This window comes from Neofelis nebulosa, chromosome 4 (assembly GCF_028018385.1).
Source record: "Neofelis nebulosa isolate mNeoNeb1 chromosome 4, mNeoNeb1.pri, whole genome shotgun sequence".
Taxonomy (NCBI): Eukaryota; Metazoa; Chordata; class Mammalia; order Carnivora; family Felidae; genus Neofelis; species Neofelis nebulosa.
In genome coordinates, this window is record NC_080785.1 from 81518949 (window position 1) to 81542074 (window position 23126).

General features: G+C 35.0%; 1 protein-coding gene across 4 annotated transcripts in view; it reads left to right on the top strand.

The window, feature by feature from the left end:
* SEMA3A (semaphorin 3A) overlaps positions 1 to 23126 on the top strand; it is a 467035-nt gene that overhangs the window by 375227 nt on the left and 68682 nt on the right. For all 4 annotated transcript variants that reach the window (XM_058725246.1, XM_058725245.1, XM_058725248.1 and 1 more), the window contains 2 exons: positions 168 to 261; positions 8819 to 8938. In XM_058725246.1, the coding sequence (XP_058581229.1) occupies positions 168 to 261; positions 8819 to 8938 (214 nt within the window). The remainder of the gene's footprint in view (positions 1 to 167; positions 262 to 8818; positions 8939 to 23126) is intronic.

Consider the following 23126-nt stretch of genomic DNA (forward strand, 5'->3'; position numbering starts at 1 on the left):
ACTAATAGTTGGTTTTAATCCACTTAAATTATTTTGCCATCTCTAAAGTTCACACAAATAATACTTCTTGATGGTAGACACAAATGCTCAACCTCTCTCTGATTAACAGGTATGTTAACATAGCTCTTGTTTTAAATAAATTCACCCCTTCTTTCTCTTTTCTGCAGGATAACATTTTTAAGCTGGAGGACTCCCATTTTGAAAATGGCCGTGGGAAGAGTCCATATGACCCTAAACTGCTGACGGCATCTCTTTTAATAGGTGCGTGGTCAACAGTTAAACAGTGAATTTTCTATAGATAATAACCAGATTGTTCCTTTTTATATACCAACATTTTCCATTACTAATCACAAACTATTTTAGGAGGATGCCAGTTGAGATATTTTCAAATATTTTGAAAATGAAGAAAAAAATACTAAATGCTGCTTTGATTATTGCACTGTTTGGTCTGTGATTCTTTTTAATCAAAATGGTTTAATACGTGTCCTTAAAATTGCCTGTGCTGTCACCATACATTTCCACTAAGACTTTAAAATTCTTATCTGTGAGTAAGTCGTTTTGGTTTTCTTTTTATAAAAGAGGAGTTTCAAGGGAGAATTTTGACAAGTCAGAAGGAAAGAATGAGATTGTCTATCTTTGTTCATTGTAATCGTACAGTTTTAATGGTCATACAATTCTCAGAGAACCTATTGTGTCACCTCGAATAAATGAAGGACTTCACTATTCATCTTTTTTTTTTTTTTGCTTTACGCCGTGTTTTTAATCTAACAAAACATTTAATGTATTTCCTCTACACTTGCCTCTAACCATCTTTTTCTGGTTGTCTTCTTTCTTCTTTTCCTTCAGCAATGCAGATGGGTGGGGAATCCTTAGTCATACTTCAAAGGATGGAGATAGAAAGATTGAAGTAAGCTAAAGAGGGAGAAAACTTTAGTCTGTATTGAAAAATAAAGAATTCTTTCCACGTACTTTTAATCACCTTTAGACTACCACTAAATAAACACGTGAAAAAAAGGTGATACATCATTAAACAATTTTTCTTTTTTTCTTTTTTTCTTTTTTTTGGACTTTTAGGCATGCTAACAAACAAAAACACAAAAGATTCTGAGTCATTAGTCTGTTCCTGAATACATTTTTCTATATGATCATGTAGAAATTACATAACTTTCGTTTTCTTTCCTTTTCTGTTTCCTTTTCTAGAAAATACAGAAGGTAATTATTTCATAACATAACAAAAATGGTAGTGAAACTCATCAAGCATAACATTTCTAATTGAATTTTGCATAATAAATCTAGATTTTTAAAAAGTAAATTTAGGTTATTATTTGATATGTCATAAGGTTCAATTTTGTCAGTCTTTTGTTTCTAAAAAATACCTTTTTTTTCTACTTAGCAAAATAAACTCTAGTCATATTGACTACAGCATTAACTATGAAGATCTATTTTTACCACTATTCTCTAGTGTTTACTACTATGTTCCGCTGATCTCTGATCTCTTTTCTATTAAGAATGAGAAAAGTACAACATGAACTATCTCCTCTATTGCTTTTCAAATGTAGACAATTGCAGTCCATTTGATACATTCATGAAGCATTTTAACAAAAGTTTAAGACCTGGAGGAATGCAGCAAACGTAGCACACTTATAATTTTCCTCTTCACAGCTGGCCTAGTGATTACATGTAGAAAACTTCCTTAAGTGCACACACAGAAATTTGAAAGTTGTCTTAAACAAAGGGGAGGAGTTCTACCTTGCGCAAACTTGCAGCCTGTACTTATTTAAATTGCATACTGAAGAAAAAAAGATAGATATTGTTCAAAAAGCAGTATGTTAACTCGTGCCTAAAGCAGCTTTAATTTGTGGTATGTTTCTCAGTGGGGATTTGCTTGATTATTTATTTTAATATTCCATCGAGAAAGGATGATGACAAGTAAGTATTACATAGTTCATATGGTATGCAACCACACAAGTCCACAAAGAATATGAAACTCCATAGTTTTGGTTTTATATTAGAATTTCTTTGAAAAAGCTGTTTAGGGTTGTGAAAAGGAAAAGAGAATGATGGAAGTTTCTTGAATCAAGGAAAGGATGTGTGGCTAAAAAAGAAGCAGCTTTCAAATGGAAATCCAGACCTCACCTCTCTGATATGGTCAAATAGTTGAGTAACATTTAGAGGTATTTAGTGCTTATTGACAAGGAAAACTATTCAAGCCCACATAAATTAATTTCTGAATCAGCTAAATAGCAAGGTACAGAAAAATGAAAATCCCTCAAAATCTCTGGAACATCATCTTCATTCAAGAGCTGTGACTTTGTTACTTGCTTTCCTTATAACTGTGCTATAAATTCTTCTCATAGTACACTTAATTCCCCTTGGTGGGTTTTTTTGGCATTTTCTCTTGTGATTTTTTAAAAAGAGTGCTTGATGATTTAATGGAGTTTTTTCAACATGAATATTTTCCCAAACTTTTACATACAACAGTAAGAACTGTCTTTGAAATATACAGGTAGTACATTGTGTATTAGAGATTGCCTGTTGGGAAAGCCTGTCTGCCCAAAAGACTGAATAGATTCTCCTTATTTCAGCACATAAGAGAAATTTTCAAGGTAGTCCCGGGCTGTTTCTGTTCCCAATACTAGGAAATAAAAGTTTCATGTTTGGCTCAAACCACCTATAAACTGGTTAGCTGAATCCTGACAGCAGATACTTTTTATGTCACTAGTCCCCCTAGTAAGCAGTTTCAACCAGTAATAAGCTTTAAAGCCAGATGACAGCTTAAAAAATTAGTTCATGAAATTTATCAAGGTTTAGTATAACTTCTTTTCAAAATGTTTTTTAAGCCGATGACCACAAAACATATGGATTCTTTCCTTAGCCATGCATAGCTACTAAATTAAGTCTCCAAATCCTGTAACAGGTCCTAAGTTTTTAAATGACCTTAGTAAAGTTAATTTTTCAAATCTCCTTTAATAAAAATCATTTTGTCAATAGGAAATAGTTCCAGTATTTATTTTTAAGTATTTTTTATTTCATCTACCTGTAAATATCTTAATGACTTTATTTATTTTTTATTAAGAATAGCAGTTTCTCCCCTGCTCAGAAGAAATGCCAGGTGTGGCTGCAAGAACAAAATCTTGTATTTTCTTCACTAATTAAGTGTCATCTCACGTTTTCATGACATAAAAGCAATAGTCAATTTGAAAAGCAGTTTTATTTCCTCATTGAAGCCTTCTCCAGGCATTATAATCCTAATAATTTAGAAATAATCCATCACTAAATCATATTATTGAAATCTATGGCAAGGGTCTAGGACTTTTAGTTATGATCCGTTTCCCCAAGCTAGAATTCTGCCTTGCCCCAGGAAAGAATGTAATTTGACATTAGAATATGCTCTCACTTGGTATTAGATCAAAGAGGTACTCCCTAAGTTAATTAACTGTAATTGAAAATATTATTTGAACCTCTCTGAGCCTTACTTTCTTTATATGTAAAATCGCATGGACATTCTAATTCCGCTAGTTGTAAGAACTAAATAAGACCATTTAATAGCATATCACATTTGAGTGCTTACATATTTCTGGAATATATGTAGAAGTGGAAACCAAGAAAAAAAAAAGTAATAGAGGTTGCTGTAAAGGAGTCTGAGAGTCTGAGAGACAGATTTGATACCTTATAAATTTTATATTTTTTATTTTGTGCCATATGCACATATTAACTACTTAAAAATGTTAGTTTTAAAAGTACGATATAAATAACAAAGCCAGCACATTATACTTATTCATACAGAGAAGATGTTCAGTAAATGTAAAAATGTAAAATTATTCCCACACCTTTTTACTCTCAAGAAATGGATTACATCCATGCACTGTGTGTGTGTGTCTATCTGTGTCTGTGTGTGTGTATCCATGTAATAGAGAGAGACACATAAATTTATTTTTCCTCTGTTTCTAATTACTGTGCTATTCTGTGAGTGGAATTTACTTAAGGTGTTAACAACATAATGGCTTGTCTTTAGGTTTGTTTGATTTTTGCTCACCATCCATGTCCCACATTACACCTGTGTTAGTAATGCTGCAGTTTCATCAGGAAATTTTTTTTTTTTTTTTTACCTTCTACTTCTCACCACACCCTTCTTAGGAATTGTAATCCAATACATTAACTGATCTAAGCCACATTTTTACTTCATATTGAGCTGTGAACATAAAGTCCAGAGTACATATGAACTTTTGTTTTCAACACATGCTTCTCAGGTAACTCTGCCATGGTGGAAATGCAGTTCACTCAACTTTTTGTTCATCTCAGTAAAGAATGCTTTCCTTAGAAACAGTTTAGAAGGCTTACAGTTAAGAATGGCAGTATACTCAACTAGCAAACTTTCATAGTTGACAGTTTTTAGGTTCTTAGTTACATCTGTCAGCACTAGTTTTTCTTAGTCTGATGTGTTCTTTTTGAGACATCAGACTTGCTATAGGGTGTTTTCTGTAGAGACTAAAAACTATTAGAGTATCTACAACCACTTTGATATATATAACAGCTCATTGAGTATACTGTTGTACCAGCAATCTAATAAAATTGGATAAATTTCATGTTTTATTTCACTAGTAGCTTAGTATATATGGAAAAAATATGTATCCTAACCATAATGCTATTTGAATCATTGTAGGATAACATTTACCTATCTACTACTTCAGATTTTGAAGAAGACTTATATTAAGGGTCAGAAAACTGGAAAATTAGCACTATGCCCAAGAATCAACATATAATTTGATAACTTCATTAATGACCTAGAAACTGCAAAAGAAGTTGGCAAGGTGACTTTTTTGTTAAACATGTTTGTTCAAAAATAAGCCAACTGAGGTATAGTAAGTTTCTTATACTCAGTTTTCATTAGATCATTTTATATAGCCACAAAAGGTACTAGGTCTTTAATCCATAGTGGAAATACACAAGTTTATTAAATAGTATATATTCTAAGTTGATGATTATTTATTTGCTTATAAAAATGCAAGAGTAGAGTATTTTAACACCTGTACATTTGGGCCAGCTTAATAAATATGTGGTACAATTTCTGTGGAGCATTCATCCCTGCTAAGAGTTGACATCGAAGCAGAAATTCTGATTTAAGGCCTGGTATAAAAAACAGTTACTGATATTGTGGTGCCTGGGTGGTTCAGTTGGTTAAGCATCTGACTCTTGATATTGGCTCAGGTCATATCCCAGGGTAATAGGATCGAGCCCTGCATTGGGGTCTGTGGAATTTTCTCTCTCTCTCTTTCCCTCTGCCCCTCTTCCCTACTTGTGCACTCTCTTTCTCTCTCTAAAAATAAAAAAAAATACGTTATTAAAATATATATTACTTTAAAAATTACTGATATTGAACATTGGTAATATGAGAATGTATCCTTCATGGCCTCTTAATCGTCTGGTGCGCTACAGCTCACAGATGACTCTTGCTAAAAATAATATTCAGGTGGGAGGGAATTTCCTATGACTAGAGGCAACTGGTGCCTAAACTGCAAACTTCCTTTGGTTTCTGAGTCCGTTCTTTAATTCTGTTTTTAGTACTAAATTGATCAGGAGCTCTCCTGCTGAAGAATTCTCTGCTTTCTCTAAATGACCTACTTATCTATTGTCAAAAAAGGAAACAAAATCAGTCTTTCTGCCTTTGCCTTCATTTATATTTATTTTTGCTTTCCTTATGTGGGAGTGGATAAAAAGTGGAAATTATAAAACAAGTACATATATTAGTAAGAGAAGCAAATACCTCTATATATCTAAGTAACACTTTCTTTTGGTGGTGTTTTTGTTATTTCACCTCTCCTGTGAATAGAGTTTACACATAATAGCAACCATAATTATGGATTTTACTCACACTGAACAAGCAAAAAAAAAAAAAAAAGATTGAGGGAAAGGGATTAAATCTACTAATTTCCAATTATGTAATAAGTCAAAGAGACATAAAAAATATATTTAAAAAAATTTTTAATGTTAATATCTTATTTCTGAGAGAGAGAGAGAGAGAGAGAGAGAGAGAGAGAGAGAGAGAGAGAGAGAGAATGTGAATGGGGGAAGGGAAGAGAGAGAGGGAGACACAGAATCCGAAGCAGGCTCCAGGCTCTGAGCTGTCAGCACAGAGCCGGATGCGGGGCTCGAACTAATGAGCCATGAGATCATGACCTGAACCACCCAGGCATACCCCCAAGAAAAGAATAATTAATGACATTCTTTACTCTTCCATTTCTGATTAAACCCCCTATTGGACATGTTCTGTCTGACTACACTCTGATATGAAATTGTTCAGTTTTCACTTTTGGTGATTCTCTTTTCACCTTTCCTGATTTTTATCACCTAACACATGTTTGAGAGGGCAGTGAGGTTCAATGAATAATTTAATACTTTTGATTTTTCAAGGTAAAGAGGACACAAGGCATCCTATTAGAGCTGTTGCAACCTGAAAATATTTGAAATTAACATGAACATTTTAGGCTGCTATTACAACACATTTTTAATTAGTACCTTCTTCACACATCTCAAGAAAAATAATTTACCTGAAGTTTAAAAATCTGTTACATCTATTAATTATTTGTAAAAAGATAAACAAGTAACCTTAATAAAAGTATTATAGTGATTAAATATAAGTAAAAGTTAAGGAGACAATAAACATTTACCTTTGAAACTCATAGGTAGCTCATTCATAGAATGTTTGCTTAGAGAAGGTTTGTTTGGGGGGCACATGGGTGACTCAGTCAGTTAAGCATCCAACTCTTGATTTTGGCTCAGGTCATGATCGCACAGTTTATGGGATCGAGCCCCATTTCGGGCTCTGTGCTGACAGCATGGAGCCTGCTTGGGCATCTCCTTCTCCCTCTCTCCCTCCCCTGCGCGCTCTCTCTCTCTCTCTCTCAAAATAAATAAGTAAAGGTAAATAAACAAACAAAAAAGAAAAGCTTTATTTTTTACCTTGTGGGCAGATAAAATATTATTGCAACTATTATGGGGAGAAGAGGTCAGATTTGAACTTGATATTTAATTAAGTGAAGAGAATACAAGATGCTTTTAAATCCCAAAGATACCCTATTATGACAGCTTAGAATGTTATATGAGTACCATTCATTAATATATTGTCACATCATCATTTTTTATTTGTCTTGATTCACAACAACCCAAAGTAAATGATCACTGTCCTAAAAGTCCATAAGATAAGGTGTCATTTAGTAATATTTCAAGTTATAATCTGGAGTTATGCACTGATTCTCTCTGCGTCACTCTTCTCCACTGCCTTGGACGTCGTCCAGAGATTGGTGCATCGAGACACTTCAGAGAACCACAAGCTTTACCAAAGGAACTGATTTGAGTTAGACCACTGAGAATGCCTGTTTTCATTATAAAACCTTCATGTGGAAGTGAGAATTGAGAGTGTGAACAAAGAATATCACATGAGAAATCTGATTCATATATTCAATATACATATGAAATTCATTATAAATATGAAAATCCTTGGAAATAATAGTGTTATACAAATGTTTAAGTTATAATTTATCTATGCCTATTTTATTTTCTGATTAATTTTCAAGGCACTGAATTCAGAAACATTAACTTATCCAAATGATCAGCAAGATAGTATTAAGTTTACTGGTAATTTTATTTAAAGATGATTTCATATTTTTTGTTTCATTTTGCTGATAATTCATTATAAGTAAGTAGGCAATACTGTATTTCCTAGATGAAATAATATGAGGTATTTTCTATTTAAAGGAAAGAAAATAAAATTTTTATACAACCTTCAGTTTATTAAAAGCTGGTGTAGTTTAGTGTAAGAGGCTTGAGATTAAACAAGCCTGAGTTTGAACTTTTACCCTTACTATCCTAGTCATCAGCTGAGCAGCATTGGGTTTCTTGAACTGCTAAGTAGGGATACCATTTACATCACACGGTGGTTGACAGAACTAAATGAGATAATTGGAAAGTGTCCAGCCAGTGCATGACTCCCCAGCAAACACAGAATGGTGTTCAGTAAATATTAACTTCTTTTTCTCCTCCCTCTTTTCTTTTCCTTTTTTTTAACCTTGTGATTATGATTCCTCATTTATTAAACTCTGACCTAGAGTTGATTTATTTTCAGTAAAAATGAGTAAAAAACATAGTAGAATCTTGAACTATGGAGATTATGACCTATATTTATCAAAATTTCCTCCTCTTCAGATACATTTCTTTAATATATGAAACTACGTGATGGACTTGTTTTTAGACTATGTGATAACTTTTACTAAGAACCCTTCTCCCACCTGATACATTCAAAAATAAAAGCAAGAAAAAATTATTGGTGAGGAAAATACTAGTTCTTTCTAAAGTATTGTAAAATCTTACTAACTCAGGTACCACTGAAAAGGAAATACATTGACAATTTAATTTCCATTAAGATAAAAACCATAGAAGATTTTACAGTGATATCCTACCCTAATAAATAAGGATATTAGAACAGCAGTAGCTTTATACCTCTGTGTTTTGCACTTTGTCTCGCATCATAGTAGAAAAGAATAAATGTTAGGTCTTAGTAATGTCTACTGAACCATATTTTACTCAGTTATTTGAAGTCAGGACTTACGGAGTAGATGCTTAATCAGTGAGTGATCTCAAAGTACTCCTCAACAAAGACACAGAATAAAAATGAGTAATTGCATAATGATGCAGATAGCATATCTGTGTTCTTTCTAGCAGGGTCATAACTTGAGACTTTCCTTCTGTTTGATTCATTTTGTTTTTCTTTCCTTAATTGAATTAAAGTATGTGTATGTGGTTTTATTCTGTCACAACATAGATGGAGAATTATACTCCGGGACCGCAGCTGATTTTATGGGGCGAGATTTTGCGATCTTCAGAACTCTCGGGCACCATCACCCAATCAGAACAGAGCAGCATGATTCCAGGTGGCTCAACGGTAGGTGGTGTGTGCAAGAGCACAGGCATGTTACATAACACGTCTAACTGGACTAGTCAGTGGAGAACTTTCCCTGTACGGTACCAGCGGTGTGACTTCAGATTTAGTATGCGCTTAAACTCAAGCTAGTGACTTCATGACTGTGGGTGTGAGAAAATAGGGAAAACAGAGCAAGATGAGATTAAAAATTGAGGAAAATATTTGCTTCATGCCAAAACTGAAGTTTCTCAGCATTTAACTGTGGAAAGAAATAGATCTGGGTTGGAGCTGCGGAAGGGAGGCAATGGAAAAAGATAAGAGGGCTTACCAGTCTTACATGGACAACATGACAGATGTCAACGTGTAGTACATTTTATCTCCACGCATCTCTCATAGTGCCCTGAGAGCATCATACGTTACTGAACATTTAAAAAAAATTGTAATGCTAATAACATTATGTTGAAAATATTTTCTTTTTTTTTAATATGAAATTTCTTGTCAAATTGCTTTCCATACAACACCCAGTGCTTATCCCAACAGGTGCCCTCATCAATGCCCATCACCCACTTTCCCCTCCCTCCCTCCCCATCAACCGTCAGTTTATTCTCAGTTTTTAAGAATCTTTTATGGTTTGCCTCCTTCCCTCTTTCTAACTTTTTTTTTCCCTTCCCCTCCCCCATGATCTTCTGTTAAATTTCTCAGGATCCACATGGGAATGAAAACATATGGTATCTGTCTTTCTCTTTATGACTTATTTCACTTAGCATAACACTCTCCAGTTCCATCCACGTTGCTACAAAAGGCCATATTTCATTCTTTCCCATTGCCAAGTAGTATTCCATTAATATTTTCAAAATTTCAAAGGACTTTATTGTTTGTAAAAATTTTTTTGTGATATTTATTCATTTTTGAAAGACAGAGAGAGACAGAGTACAAATGGGGAAGGGGCAGAGAGAGAGGGAGACACAGAATTTGAAGCAGGCTCCAGGCTCCAGGCTCCAAGCTGTCAGCATGGAGCCCGATGCGGAGCTTGAACTCACAGACCGCAAGATCGTGACCTGAGCTGAAGTCAGCCACCCAACCAACTGAACCACCCAGGCGCCCCAGGACTTTATATTATTTCATTTTATTCTCCTTTCATCTTCCTTAAATTCTCTTTCAGTTTTTATAGGTGAAGAAATTAAGACTAATATTTTATCTAAGATTCTATCTAATCTAGCAGTACAAGATTTGTAACAAGAACCCAGTTTCCTGAACTTCAGGCACTGGCTTCAACTTGATCAAGTAGATACTTTTTTTTTTACTCTCTTTCTCTTTTTAGTATGTAAATAAATTTAGTGTAGGAGAAAATGTACGAAATTTATATGCCTAAAATAAATAAATACAATTTTCCTTGTTTTATTTTGCCTCATTAACAAGAATGGAGCTCATGGGTTACCGTCTAAGTTCTCATTAAGATGCTTGAATATTCTCATTCTTCAAACTTCTACCACACTTGTTTTTCCTGCCCTTCCTGGAACCCAAAATTCCTTTTATCATCTCTCTCTTTCATTGGTTTGTTAGAGAAAGATCACAGTTCTGCTGTTGAGCTTCATTGAAACTTCCAGAGACCGTGAGTTGTGTATAATAATCTTTGTCCTGAAATGTCTCTTATTTTAAAGTGACTACTGAAAACATAAAACACACCTCCCATTAGCTCAGCATCTCTGCCCTCCTGCAACAACATTTCTGATCATCCTATTATTTTTTTATGTATTAATGAGTGGTGTGCCTCTTCCATGTTTGACCATGCTGCCTTTCCACTTAATTGTATTGATATTTTTTTCATAGTTTTACCCAATGTACATTTCTTTTGTGGTATTTATCCCTCCTTCCATGATTTTCTCCCCTCAACGGAAGACTTGTTTGTCTGTTCTATCCAAACCCTTCCTTTAATCATGGTGTGATATGAAGTCCCTATGCATCTAAGTCCATTTAGGGAAGTTTATGCTCCCTTTAGCCAACTTTAAACCTGAGTTTGAGTCCATGAAACTGCTTCTCCAAAAGCAGTTGGTGATAACTGGTAACTTTCTGTACACTTTATTTAAATCAGTCTCTCCATTTGGACAATATCTCTTGCAGCATTTCTTATTGTTAAGTAGCCCTTTCTCTTTAAAGAGTCACTTCTCTTAGTTTCCCTTGTTCCCTGATCTCTCAAGTTTTTAGTAAGTTTGACAGCACTTCCCCGTTGTTTGTTCTCTTCAATGCAGATGATGCCTCAAATCATTCATAATTGAGCGCAAACACTGTGGTGTTCAAAAGGGTTTGGACATATAGTCAAATATCCATCCTGGGGGGGGGGGGGTCATAGGAGGAATAGTGGGTGACCTTATGAGAAATTAGCGGCCTCACCAAGGAAAGGAAAAGATACTGAAATCACCATAATACTATCTGTATAAAACTATAAAAGAACCAAACTCTAAAAATCTCAGGGAGCAATTTTGAAATATCCACTGCCAATTATTAAGCCTGGTCTTTGTATGGAGGCAAAATGGTGGGAAAAAAAACCTCTTTCAACATTGCTATCTGCTCTGTTCTCAAACCGAAATAGTTACGTAGGAGGGAAAAATGTTTGTTTTTTGTTCAGCAAGGAGACTTTGATCTACTAAGAACTCTAAAGGGCATACAGGCTTTCACTGTCGATGCGAAAGAAAATCCAAGAAGATGGAATAACATAAGGGAGACTATAGTATCCATTTCATTTTTATGGCCTTGGAGGAAAAAAGTCATCAAGTTAAAGCTGCTTTTGTGTTGCACACTTACATGTTGACAGCCGAGTCTGAAGAATTTACACTGTGGGAAAGCAGTCATTGTCCACAGCTCTGTACTTCATCTTGCAAATGTGTAGTTCATTTGAGAATTCGGTTATCAGTCTCTCAGCACTAAACGTGAGAACTGATTTTACCAAATTAGCACAAAGGTTACATTTGACAGGGTGCAGAAGCCAGAACTGCTGCAAGATGGAGGGTATGGACACATTTGAGATAGAACCAAGGGATTGTGTGAATCACAGGCCTCATGAAATTAAATGCCATTCCAGAATAAAATTGGAAACATAATGTTTACATATTCATGCATAAAATAAATGAGTCTAAGGCATCAGCATAGACTACACGATCATTTGTGCTGACAGAAGTAAAAAATACTAGCAAGGTACTTTTTGGAATGTCTTTGGGCCTATTAAAATTAATTTTGTTTTTCTTCTACTCAAAGAAAAAGATTTACTTTTCTTTTCTCAAATCAATTCAGACCTATTCATTTATTTCGGATGCACCAGTTGCCCTATCTTAGGTGACTTTTAATGCTGCTGAAGACAAATAATAAACGAAAATAGGAATAATACGAAAATAGGAAAAATTAGGAATGAGTAACAATTTTATTTAAAAAAAATTTTATTAATGTTTATATTTGAGACCATGCAAGAGATAGAGTGCAAGCGGCCGAGGGGCAGACAGAGGAGACGCAGAATCTGAAGCAAGCTCCAGGTTCTGAGCTGTCAGCACAGAGCCTGATGCGGGGCTCGAACTCACGAACTGTGAGATGGTGACCTGAGCTGAAGTCAGACGCTTAACCGACTGAGCCACTCAGGTGCCCCAGAATGAGTAACAATTTTTGATGAAGAAACATAAGAGGAGGAATCTATTGATTTTTACATAACTGTGCTTTAAATATGATTTTTTAAATTAGCCCCTAGTTTAAGGTTACTAGGTATTAGAACAACTTGTGATTTAAAAAAATGTACTGGTTTGAGTTTGACATGATGTGCCCAAATTCACTGTTTTGTTTCTTGTACATTATAAATTCTCTCCATCTTATGTAATTTTAACTTCATTTAAACTTCACTTCCAATTTCAACTTACTAAGAGTGTGAAAATTAGGTACAGTTCTCTATATATTCATAGTAAGAAAACTAAGTCTATGGTGCTGTTGCAGTCATGATTTCTTAACCATTTGGTTTGTAAGTACTGCTACCTACTTATATGTGTTAACCATTCATTAGAGCAGATAGTTGCTAACCCACTTTTATTTTTCTTTTTGATGGACACTGTTTCCAGTATTGTTTATGTCTAGGACTGATGGTGGGATGTAATATGAAATGGGGGAAAGACTACAGTCTTTACAGTAAGCTTCACCTTGCCTTTACTTTTAATGGGATTGCCTCTTACAGTAGTGAAAAACTAACAATGTGATAATGTGTAAAAAAGTTCTAGGCAAACAATCGACATATAGTAAGCACTTAATAAATGTGATTTTTCTCAGTATCCTGTACTTCACTTCCATTGGCTGGAGCACGCTTAGGAAGCTTCCTCAGACCCATTCTGTGAGTGATTATATTTGAGTCAGGGTGAAAGGGCAGTCCAAGTCAGGTTTAATATATGAAACCACGTGCCTCCCTGAGAGAGCGAAGGCCCAGTGAGCACAAACTGGCCTATTTACAGTGCCCGGAGTGTGAGGCCTTCCCATTCATGTCAGGAAGACCTGTTTTCTTGTAGTGGAATTTCTTCACAGGATCGTGCCCATGGCTAGACCAGCCCCCTTGCTCTTTTCTGTGATTGAAACGGTGTGCATCGTTCCACCTCCTTTCACTTGTGCCACTGCTACCGGGGTGGCTGTCCTCTGCGGTCGTGCACTAGGAGTTTCCATGTTCTCTGAACATTCAAGTTTCTCCACTAGACATTTTTCTGAAAATAGAACCAAGAAATGTGACCGCAAATAAACCATGAGAGCACAAATTAATATTACATAGTACCAGATACCTAATCTCAAATCGCTTGTACAACTCTTTCCATGCTCTGTTTTAATTCTGCCATCTTCAAAGGCATAAACTGTCAGAGTATCGAATTGGATTTTTTTTAATAATAAAATGAATTATCTGGCTCTGTATAATGTCAGACTTCTTAACGATGCCATTCTGAATTATTTCCTGGCTTACATAAGTCAGTATTATTTTGCTGACCTTGGAGGAAAAAGCCCTCTGGATGCCTTATTTAGTGGTTATATGGGCAGATGAGTATCATAGAAGTTGAGTGACCGGTCAGTTAAAACAACAACAGCAACCACAAATGTCCTCTTTGTTTTCATAGCCTATAAAAAAGCAACAGGGATACAGTCTTTTTTTTAACTTTTGAATTACATCTCCCACGAATTATATTCTTATTCATTAAACATTCTGAGGTATCAATGTAAAGAGTCACAAATAAAAATTATAGTATTTTTTGATTATTTCTGCTGAAATTATGCTGAAGCAAAGGTATATAATATTTAAAAACACTCTGTACCTAAACACAACATAGTGGTCACCTGAGGTTTTGTCTCCTGAATCTATTACCTAGAAAAATGTTAAGCCTGATAAATAATGCATTCCCCCCCCAGAAGTATAATCTTTTTAAAAAATACATACACAGCATGAAATTATTCTACTCCGCAAGTGATGATAAATTTAAGAAACTCACTAAATATGATTTCTCTTTTCATAAAGAGCAAAAAGTTACCAAAACATAATTTTACTTGGTCTCCCTTTCTGAGGACCTATTTTCTATTTCACATTTTGTGTAAAGAACATAATCGCTTTTAACTGGTACAACTCTCCAGTATGGCATATTAGACACACACTTTGAACCACTTATTTCAAAATTTGTCAGTGAATTATGAGAGTAGAAAAGTAACATTTCAAAATATCATTACATTTATTTAATGGAATCCCACTTTTTAAATTAAAATCGATGGAAATGTAGAAAAATGAGACAATATCTTGGAAAATTCTTTAAATTGAAGCCGCCCCCTTTTTCCTTCTTGGTTTTTAACATTATTCTCTCTAGTCTTACCATCAGTTTAATGAATACAGAGCCTGTCTATACCAATTTCCTCTTCTAGCCTCACTACATTCAGAGCTCAGTGGGCCTCAATAGGGATTTACTGCTGACTGGGTAATCTGGGTTCATGTGTGCAGTGACATCAAGCAAGAGATTTACCCAAAGAAGTGGATGCCATGACAATGCGTGTAACCATGGTGTGACCGGCCTCTCTGACATGGCTCTCAAAAGCTTTCCCTCTGTGAAAACAGAAGCCTGTTTGCAAATTAATTAGTTTCTGGCGGCAGCTTGATTGTTGACCCAGAGTTTGTAGAGTGGAAAAACAATCAGATTAGTGTGCTCAGGGTAAAAGACCAGTGTGCAGTTGCGTGTGGCTTGCTCAACTATTGAAACTATGAATGGACTGAAACAAATTCTTTTCTGAGAAGCCTAGGCAGAGGTTAAGTGTGATGAGCCTAGAGCTCCCCAACAGCAGGGGCTAACGAATTAAAGGATTTTAGCCAGATAAAGCTGAATGACAGCAAGTGATGCCATTGAATTTTAATGGCATGGATAGTTTTGGGGAAAAAAAAAAAAAACACAAAACACTTGTTACCTTCTAATCACTCTTAGTGGGAAGAGTAAGTTGCCATATTATTAGATGTCTGCTTGACACAAATACTTCCATAGTGGTAGATTTCAGGAGCTTTCAGACTGGAAGGTTTTAATTTATAATGTCTCAAAAAATATCAAAACAGTAAAAAGTTATAAAGTAACTGTCTTTTCATGTAGGTGAAATGTTTGCTCATTTATATATTCTAACTGTCTCATGAGGTGTCATCTTCACATGCCCAATAAAATGAATCCTGAATTAAGGAGAAATGTTGACTCATGAGAATAGGTGTGCTGTTTATTTTTACAAATACCAAATCACATAAACATGCCAAGAATGGAAATCCTCAAACTTAGGACAAAAAAAAAAATTCTGCATGTAGTTTTTGATGATTAAAAGTTGTTTCACTCAATAAATTATTGTTTACACTTAATTTTGTTAGATTACCTAACAACATTAAGCCATATATACTTTTCCTTTTTAGATACCATTGTCAGATAGCTCCCTAATAACAGCTATACTGGCTATCACAATAGTTTCCCATTCAAAAATCATTTATATCTCTCAGTTTACAAGTGAATTGAATCCAGATTTTGCTGCCTGTCAAGTCCTTTATCTTCTGATCCTAAATGACTTCTCCAGTGTTAAACACTAGCATACTCTAATCAAATAGTTGGTTGTCCTCAGATTTACTCTCTTTTTCATTTAACCATACCACTCTACTGGTTGATTTTAATCTTTCCAGCTTTGAATCGCAAGAGCACATAGGTACTCACTTGTATTTATCATGGGAACTACCACTTTGCCTTACACTCTGGGAAATACTGAGTAAGAAATTCTTGAACAATCTGCTTTGCAGGTTCTGGAGTTAAACTGACTGTGTTTGTATCCCAGGTACTCCATCTGCTACCTGTATGACATAGGAGGCAATTTACTTATTTTCATCACCCAGTTACGATTTGTAAAACATGGTTAATATTACTATACCGTTGTACCGAGAATGAATGAGACAGTCCATGTAGGTTAATAAGAATAGTATCTGAGGGGCGCCTGGGTGGCGCAGTCGGTTAAGCGTCCGACTTCAGCCAGGTCACGATCTCGCGGTCCGTGAGTTCGAGCCCCGCGTCAGGCTCTGGGCTGATGGCTCGGAGCCTGGAGCCTGTTTCCGTTTCTGTGTCTCCCTCTCTCTCTGCCCCTCCCCCGTTCATGCTCTGTCTCTCTCTGTCCCAAAAAAAAAAAAAAAAAAAAAAAAAGAATAGTATCTGATAATACAGTAAATGCTCATGACAGCTTTGGTTGCTTCTGCTGTCATTTGCTTATAGGCTCCCAAAATAGCACATAATACACATTTAGCAGATTAATACAGTGAACCTGTCTGAAAGTGATGTTTGCCTTTTTTTAATCTGTTCTCAGGTTATTTTGTTTTAGTTGATTATTGTCATGGAGCATTTAGTACATCAAGAATAAATAAAATTTAGCTTTAGTATTAAAATAGCAAATAACATTTTAATCAAATTAAGCTTAACGAAATTAGCAGAAGAAGTAATGAAATGATGAACCAAGTTTTTCCAAGTGTTAACTTAGCTCTAGTAAGTGCAATATTCGTCATTTATGAAAAGAAATCATTAGGTTAATTCTTTATTAACAATTTTTCCAGAATTAAGAAGACATTGATTGCTTTTGAGAATGCTAGGAAAATAATTTATCCTGCTCTATCACAGCTCAGCTTTGTTTTTTTGTTTTGTTTTGTTTTGTTTTGTTTTGTTTTGTTTTGTTTTCACGTGTGGACATCATTGGTGACCTTTGGGATAGTGGTTAAAAGTGCAGAGTCTGTGGAGCCTGACTCCTTGAGTTGGGCAAGAGCTGAGCAACTGTAGATGGCAGATAAAAAGATTCCTGTGCTTCATGTCCCCTTTTTCTAATGTAAATAATGATGTTTCCTCCCTTGTCAGATAGTTATGAGGATTATGTATGAGTGAATCCATATAAAGCATTTGCAAAAGTGATGGCTCTTACCAAAACAAAACAGTTTAGTTGATGTTAGCTGGCTTTATAATGTTACGCGAGAATTTTAAGGAATGGAACCATAAAATACCTAAATATGCCACATCACTAAAAATGTAGTAGAATGCACAATCTCACTTAACTGAGCAGCCAGGATTTTTCTAGGAAAGCAGTGAAAGTGGCTGAAAGACGAGAATGAACTGATGAGGTAAAGTGAGGATGACATATGCCCTTTCCTTAGCCGGAGTCTGTACATGCACGATTTCTTACCTAGTGATGTCTGTACATTTTGATGAAATTACATCTACCACTCCTTTGCTTCCATGAAAAGAAAAAGCAGTTTTTAAGCTTCATCACACTAAGTTGCTTACATATGACAAAGAGTCATTAAAATGTTCTATACTTCACATATCAACTAAATATAAATTACAAAATGTTATCTAGGAAAAGGGTCTTTAAAATGTTTTCCCAATAATATTAGTAAGAAGATTTAAGTATGTTTTTTACCCTTTAAAAGACCATTTTTAGGTTAGAATTGTTTATGTCACTATATGATTTAAGAAATGAGGCAAGTGAAAATCAAAGCTCCTTCACCTTGTTCCCACCCCTACCTCCCACACCCTGCTCTAATCAATTTTTCAGTTTCCTTTTTTTTTTAATTTTTTTAAAATGTTTAGTTTTGAAACAGAGGGAGACAGAGCGCGAGTGGGGGAGGGGCAGACAGAGAGAGGGAGACACAGAATTTGAAACAGGCTCCAGGCTCCAAGCTGTCAGCACAGAGCCCGATGCGGGGCTCAAACCCACGAACCATGAGATCATGACCTGAGCAGAAGTTGGATGCTCAACCAGTTGAGCCACCCAGGCGCCCCAATCTTTCAATTTCCTGTAGCACTTTGGATTATCACATAAGTTGTGCACTTTTAACTGTATACCACTATACATGTGGTACTGTATAAATTTTGATTCAAAAATCAGCATGCATGGGCACCTGGGTGTCTCAGTCGGTTGAGCACCTGACTTGGGCTCAGGTCATAATTTCGCAGTTCAAGAGTTCGAGCCCCACATCGGGCTTACTGCTGTCAGCGCAGAGCGCACTTTGGATCTTCCACCCCCCTTTCTCTGCCCCTGCCCCGCTTGCGTGCTCTCTCTCTCTCTCAAAAATAAATAAACAGTAAAAAAAAAAAATAAATAAACAAGTTAATTAATTAAAATTAACATAAAGATACATAGTTTAAAACTAATTGCTATTCATTAGTAATACTAATTTATATATTGATGTAAGTATAATGTAAATGTTTTATTTATTGGAAGTGTAGTTTTTAGTAATTTGCTTGATGATTTACTAAATTAAAACTGGTTTTGGATTTAATATAAGCTGAGAGCATAAGAGACCCATCAAAAATGTGTCTCTTCAATATGTTTATAAATGTGTCTAAATTCCTGTAAGTCCAAATAATCTCTTTTGCTCATTTAATTGCTAATAAATAAGATGCCAGGGTTTCAGTATCAAAGAGAGCTAACCCATTTATACATTTATAAAATCCTAACATGAATATGTATGGAAATAGGTGACAGCAGATAGAACTGTCCCTTTGGGATCCACACTGCTTTTTCTGTTTAGCATACAATGGAATTTAAGTTCTAGCCAGTACAGAATTGTGTTTTCAGTTTATACATTGTCTTATGACCCACTTATAATTTAGTGAACTTTAATATGCCTAGTGACTGTAAAAGCTAGTCAGTGCCAAGGCTGATATCAAAGGGCTGACTGCCACTTAAATTGCTTAGTATCCTAGAATGGCTGTTTTATAAAATACGTTTTCTAAACACATTCAAGAACAAATGAACAAATTATACCAATGTTTTGCAAGATGAGAAAGCAATCTTGTAATTTAAATGAAAATAATGAGTTCTGAGGGCAGGAAAGAATAACAATACATGGATTACCATAAAATATTACATTTTGGGGTGAATTAAAGGGAAAGAAATCTAGTTATACTAACAATTCACATTAGAGAATTTGGGCTTATAGGGCTCAGTGGAACCAACAAGGCATAGGATACCTTTGATCAGTCGCCTTCTTGTGTTTATAGTGGTGATATTAAATATTTTGATTGAAGAGAAATTATTAAAGTAGTGGCATAATGCCGCTTGCCATAAGAAAACTAATGACTGCCCTTCCTGTGATGTTATTGCTATCGATTTCCTATAAATAAAAACAGGGAGAAAAATCACATCCCTTTATAGTTATAATTCTGATCAGCCAATCAGTGCCCAAATTCTAGTGAAATTGCCTTTGAAAGACCTTGAGATAATTGTGTGCCAATGAATCTTAAACTGTGAACTTATTTTCCATGTTTTTTCCAAGCTGAAACTATTTTTATTTCCTTCCTTCTTCATTTCTAATTCCTGAATGAGAGCAACTTGTTGAAAGCAATTGAAAAGACTGGCTTGAGCTAGGAACATGGTAGCATGATGTAGAAAAACAATGGCAAACAGTTAACAGGTCCAACTTGTTGTTGTGCAATGCAGAAGTCATTTCGTAGTGATACAGCAGAGACTGTAGAACGTAAGAAGAATGTAGCCATGTCATGAAGATTTGTAGAATCTTTACTAAAATTATTATCATTTTGATTAATTTTGCCATTTTGATTTTGTAAAAGTATACTGTAACCCCACTTAGCAATACTGCCTTAATCCACTCACAAATTCCCAAACTCTTCATTCTCACGAGGATCATGGTTATCAATAGATGTTACTAGTATTTTAGTATAGAATGTTCCAGGGATAATAGCAAAGTAAAACTTTCTCTAATATACTTTTTTTTTTAAGGGTTTTATTTATTTTTGAAGGAGAGAGAGAGACAGACAGACAGAACATGAGCCGGGGAGGAGCAGAGAGAGAGGGAGGCACAGAATTCGAAGCAGGCTCCAGGCTCTAAACTGTCAGCACAGAGCACCATGCAGGGCTCGAACTCACGAACTGTGAGATCATGACCTGAGCCGAAGTCGGAGGCTTAACCGTTGACTGAGGCACCCAGGCGCCCCTCTAATATACTTTAATATAACTGAGGAAGCTGAGCCAGCAATTGCTGTTATAATTGCTTACTTAGAACTATTGCATGTTTTCTTGGGTAAGAAAACAGTTCATAATAAAGAAGAAAAATACATTTTTTAAACAGAGATCTGTCCATTGGTTAGAGTCTGCAAAGAAAGCTAAAACGGAAGGGGGAATAAAGGGAGAAAAGAAAAGAGTAATTCCTATGGTAAATAATAACTTCCTAATTAGATTGTGTTTTCATCCCTCAACCATAATAAACACGTCTATCATAATAAATTTTATAATACACACACCAAAATAAAAATCTCCAAATGACACCATAAAGTCTTCTATCTAACCAAGGTCTAACCCTGAAGTTTTTAGTGTAAATTAGATGTGATCCATATTAAGGAATTTTTTTACAGTTTATAGAAGTACATAATGTTATTGGAACATATATTCGTGCAAATACTCACATTACCATTTTATATATTAATATATGATTGTTAGCAAAACAATTAAGATCTATGTAATATGATAGGGTTAAAATAGCTACATTTTAATGGGAAATTAAAAATAGATCATGTTTAGGCAGAGATTAAACTGATTTAATTGCTGTTTCTCAGTGTATTTATTTTGTTTTTTAAAGAGTATGTTTACTTTCCCCAAGTCTAGTCCTTTTTCATCTCATTCAACAATATTTCTATTTCTCTGTACATAACTTAAGTTTATCACTCACCCTGGTTACTAACAGAATGCCATTCTCTCCTTTTCCCCTGCAGTTCTATTGTAAGTCCTCCTAGATTACTGGTAATCACACAGTGAAGTGCTAGCTACCAACACATTTCTCTGGGCAACTTCCATTTTCTACACGCATTAAGCACTCTCTGGGTACCAAGAACTATTATAAGAAACAGCTGAGTAAGAGCAATCCCTGCCCTCAGGCTAATACTTACGGAACTTTTTATAAATGAAAACCCTAAAAGTTATAGCATATCTACAGGATCATATGCATGTATTTACAAGATGTCCTAATATCGTAAAACCATTGTTTAAGCGGAGGACATACTCTCTATTTTTCTTTTAATGAAACATGAAATTTTTTTATTCAGTTGATTTTCACACTTTGATTCAGTATCAGTACCACTGACTCTTTGAGGCTTTTACTATGAAATGACAGCAAGGTGGAACGATTATGAAGGAGACTATCTTTTGTCCCTACATCTACAGTCTTTTCTTAGAGAATGTGTGTATAAGAGAGTTAAAAAAAAAAATGAGAAATTGGAAACCCTTTTAAGTTTTAAGGGAAAAAAATGCAAATCTGTTGGAATCAGAAAAGCTGTAGATAATACAACATAGGTTTTTATAACCTGTTATTATAATGACATATATAATGCAGACAGTCCATTAACACTATTACTGGGTTTTTTTCTTGTGAACTATTTCCAGTTGTTTCTTCATTAAGAATGATTATGTATTTTGAGTGCTAATAGAAATTCATAATGTCATATTCCTAATTATAAAGACATCCAGATGGCCAAAAGATACATGAAAAGATGCTCAACATCACTGATCGTTTGGGAAATATGAATCAAGACTACAATGAGATATCATCTACACCTTTCAGAATGGCTAAAATCAACAACACAAAAAACAATAGGTATTAGTGAGGATGTGGAGAAACGGGAACCCTCTTGCACTGCTAATGGGAATGTAAACTGGTGCAGCTGCTCTGGAAAACAGTATGGAGGTTCCTCAAAAGGTTAAAAATAGGGGTGTGCCTGGGTGGCTCAGTGGGTCAAGCTTCTGACTCTTGATTTGGGCTCAGGTCGTGATCCCAGGGTCATGGGATCAAGCCAGCATCAGGCTCCATGCTGAGTGTGGTTCTATGTATATTTTAATTGTTATTTCATGTAGAAATGTAAAATGTAGAAATAGTAGATCTACTGGAAAATAGAACTAACTTAAATTTAATCCATATTAAAGACATTGAAACCATTTCTTAGTGTTATTAAAATCAAATGACAAACCCTGTACTTTTAAAAACTAGGTTGGGAGCATCAAATTGGTTTAGAAAATACCTTTAATAGTCTTGATTAGGTATCTCTGGAAACAACTTTATATTAGCAATCAAAATACATAATCATTCTTAAAGCAGAGACAGTTGGACAGAGTTGACAAAGAAAAACAAGATAACGGTTTCAATGGACTGCCTGCACTGAACAAAAATTGAAAATTGATTTAAACATCAGAAGTCATTTTAAATTGGATCCACCGTACTGTAAATGCTGTGACATTGTTCTTATACTGAATATTGGAAGGTTTAATAATAATTAAAGCAATGATTTGGAAAATTGATGTCCTTACCTAAGGAAATAATTGAAATAATCATGAACAATTGAAATCCTGTACTCGTATAGGATTTTATACTGTTCAGAGTGCTTCCTGTAAGACCACTTCATCCTCGCAAAACCACTGTAAAATAGAAAACTGCAATAATAACATTTGAGCAACTTACAAGAGGATAGTCGCTACCTGTTGTTGAGTGAAAACAGAGTAAACCCATGTCTTCCAAACTCTTCAGTTTTGTTCTCTAACATGTTCATTATAGTATTCACCATTTTTTAGATTTGTGTATTTCTGTAATTTGCTAAAGATTTCACACATAGGAAATGTTTATCAAGTTAGATAGAGACTTGGAAAATACAGGTACATTTGTTTA